The 1,149-nt window shown below is 39.9% G+C and overlaps 1 protein-coding gene across 1 annotated transcript in view; it reads right to left on the bottom strand.

The window, feature by feature from the left end:
- LOC106876526 (SKI2 subunit of superkiller complex protein) overlaps positions 1-1,149 on the bottom strand; it is a 38,566-nt gene that overhangs the window by 19,229 nt on the left and 18,188 nt on the right. Inside the window, exon 14 of the mRNA XM_014925109.2 lies at positions 490-636. Coding sequence (XP_014780595.1) covers positions 490-636 — 147 coding nt within the window. The remainder of the gene's footprint in view (positions 1-489; positions 637-1,149) is intronic.

Genomic DNA, 1,149 nt, shown 5'->3' with positions numbered 1-1,149 from the left:
TATATATATAGCAGGAATGGCTGTGTAGTTAAGAAGCTTGCTTTCTAATCATGTGGTCTCAGGTTCAGTTAGCCTTGGGCTGACCAAAGTCTTTTAAATAGATTTGGTAGACAGAAACTGAAAGAAGCCTACTCTGTGTGTGTGTGTGTGTGTGTGTGTGTGTGTGTGTGTGTGAACGTGCATGTGTTTGTGTGTCCCTTCATGCCCATGTGTTTTTGTGCACTTTTGTTTTGACATAATGTGATGGATGTAAGTGAGCATCACTGCCATACAAGCTGTGTTGTTCATTTCCAGCCTTCTATGCAAAATATGTCTGGCCAAGGGAAATATTACTTTGTTTGGAAACAGAGTGGGGTTGGCAACAGCAAGGGCATTTAGCCATAGGAAAACTTAACAAATGTAGTCTAACACATGCAATCATGGATAAGTGAACATTAAATGATGATGATATACATACACACACACACATACATATAGATAGATACTTGCCCAGTTTCTTGGAATACTCCTTTAGCATCAAGAACTGTGAAAAGCTCATTTGCTGTTTTGCTGCTGTTACCTGTGTACAGGTAATGCTCTAAAGGTACCGGCCTTTTTGAGGTGCTGATCACATAAAGCTTTCGTTTCTTGGTTTTCCTACAATAGAAAAGAAGAATATTGTCTATTTGTTTCTTTTTATACCTGATCTTTGCTATTGATCTTCAGTAAGAGTGAAGTAGTATCCAACAAATTGCCATTTCTACCTAAGAAACCCAAGAAGTAAACATGCAGTAATAAATTGTGCAAAACAGAGTTTATTTTAATGAGATACATCTTGAAATCACCTGAAGAGACACATCTACACCAAGGGATAAACCTAAACCAGTTGTGCAGTATTCCACCTGTGAGGGATCAATGCTAGATGGGTCAAAACGATTGTAGTGATCAATAAAGATTCTCATATATTCCATCTTCTGTCTGTCTCTCATCAATATTCATCATCATCATCATCATCGTTTAACGTCCGCTTTCCATGCTAGCATGGGTTGGACGATTTGACTGAGGACTGGTGAAACCGGATGGCAACACCAGGCTCCAGTCTGATTTGGCAGAGTTTCTACAGCTGGATGCCCTTCCTAACGCCAACCACTCAGAGAGTGTAGTGGGTGC

The sequence above is a fragment of the Octopus bimaculoides genome, chromosome 3 (assembly GCF_001194135.2).
Source record: "Octopus bimaculoides isolate UCB-OBI-ISO-001 chromosome 3, ASM119413v2, whole genome shotgun sequence".
In the NCBI taxonomy this organism is placed as follows: Eukaryota; Metazoa; Mollusca; class Cephalopoda; order Octopoda; family Octopodidae; genus Octopus; species Octopus bimaculoides.
This window is presented reverse-complemented; position numbering and strand designations above follow the sequence as displayed.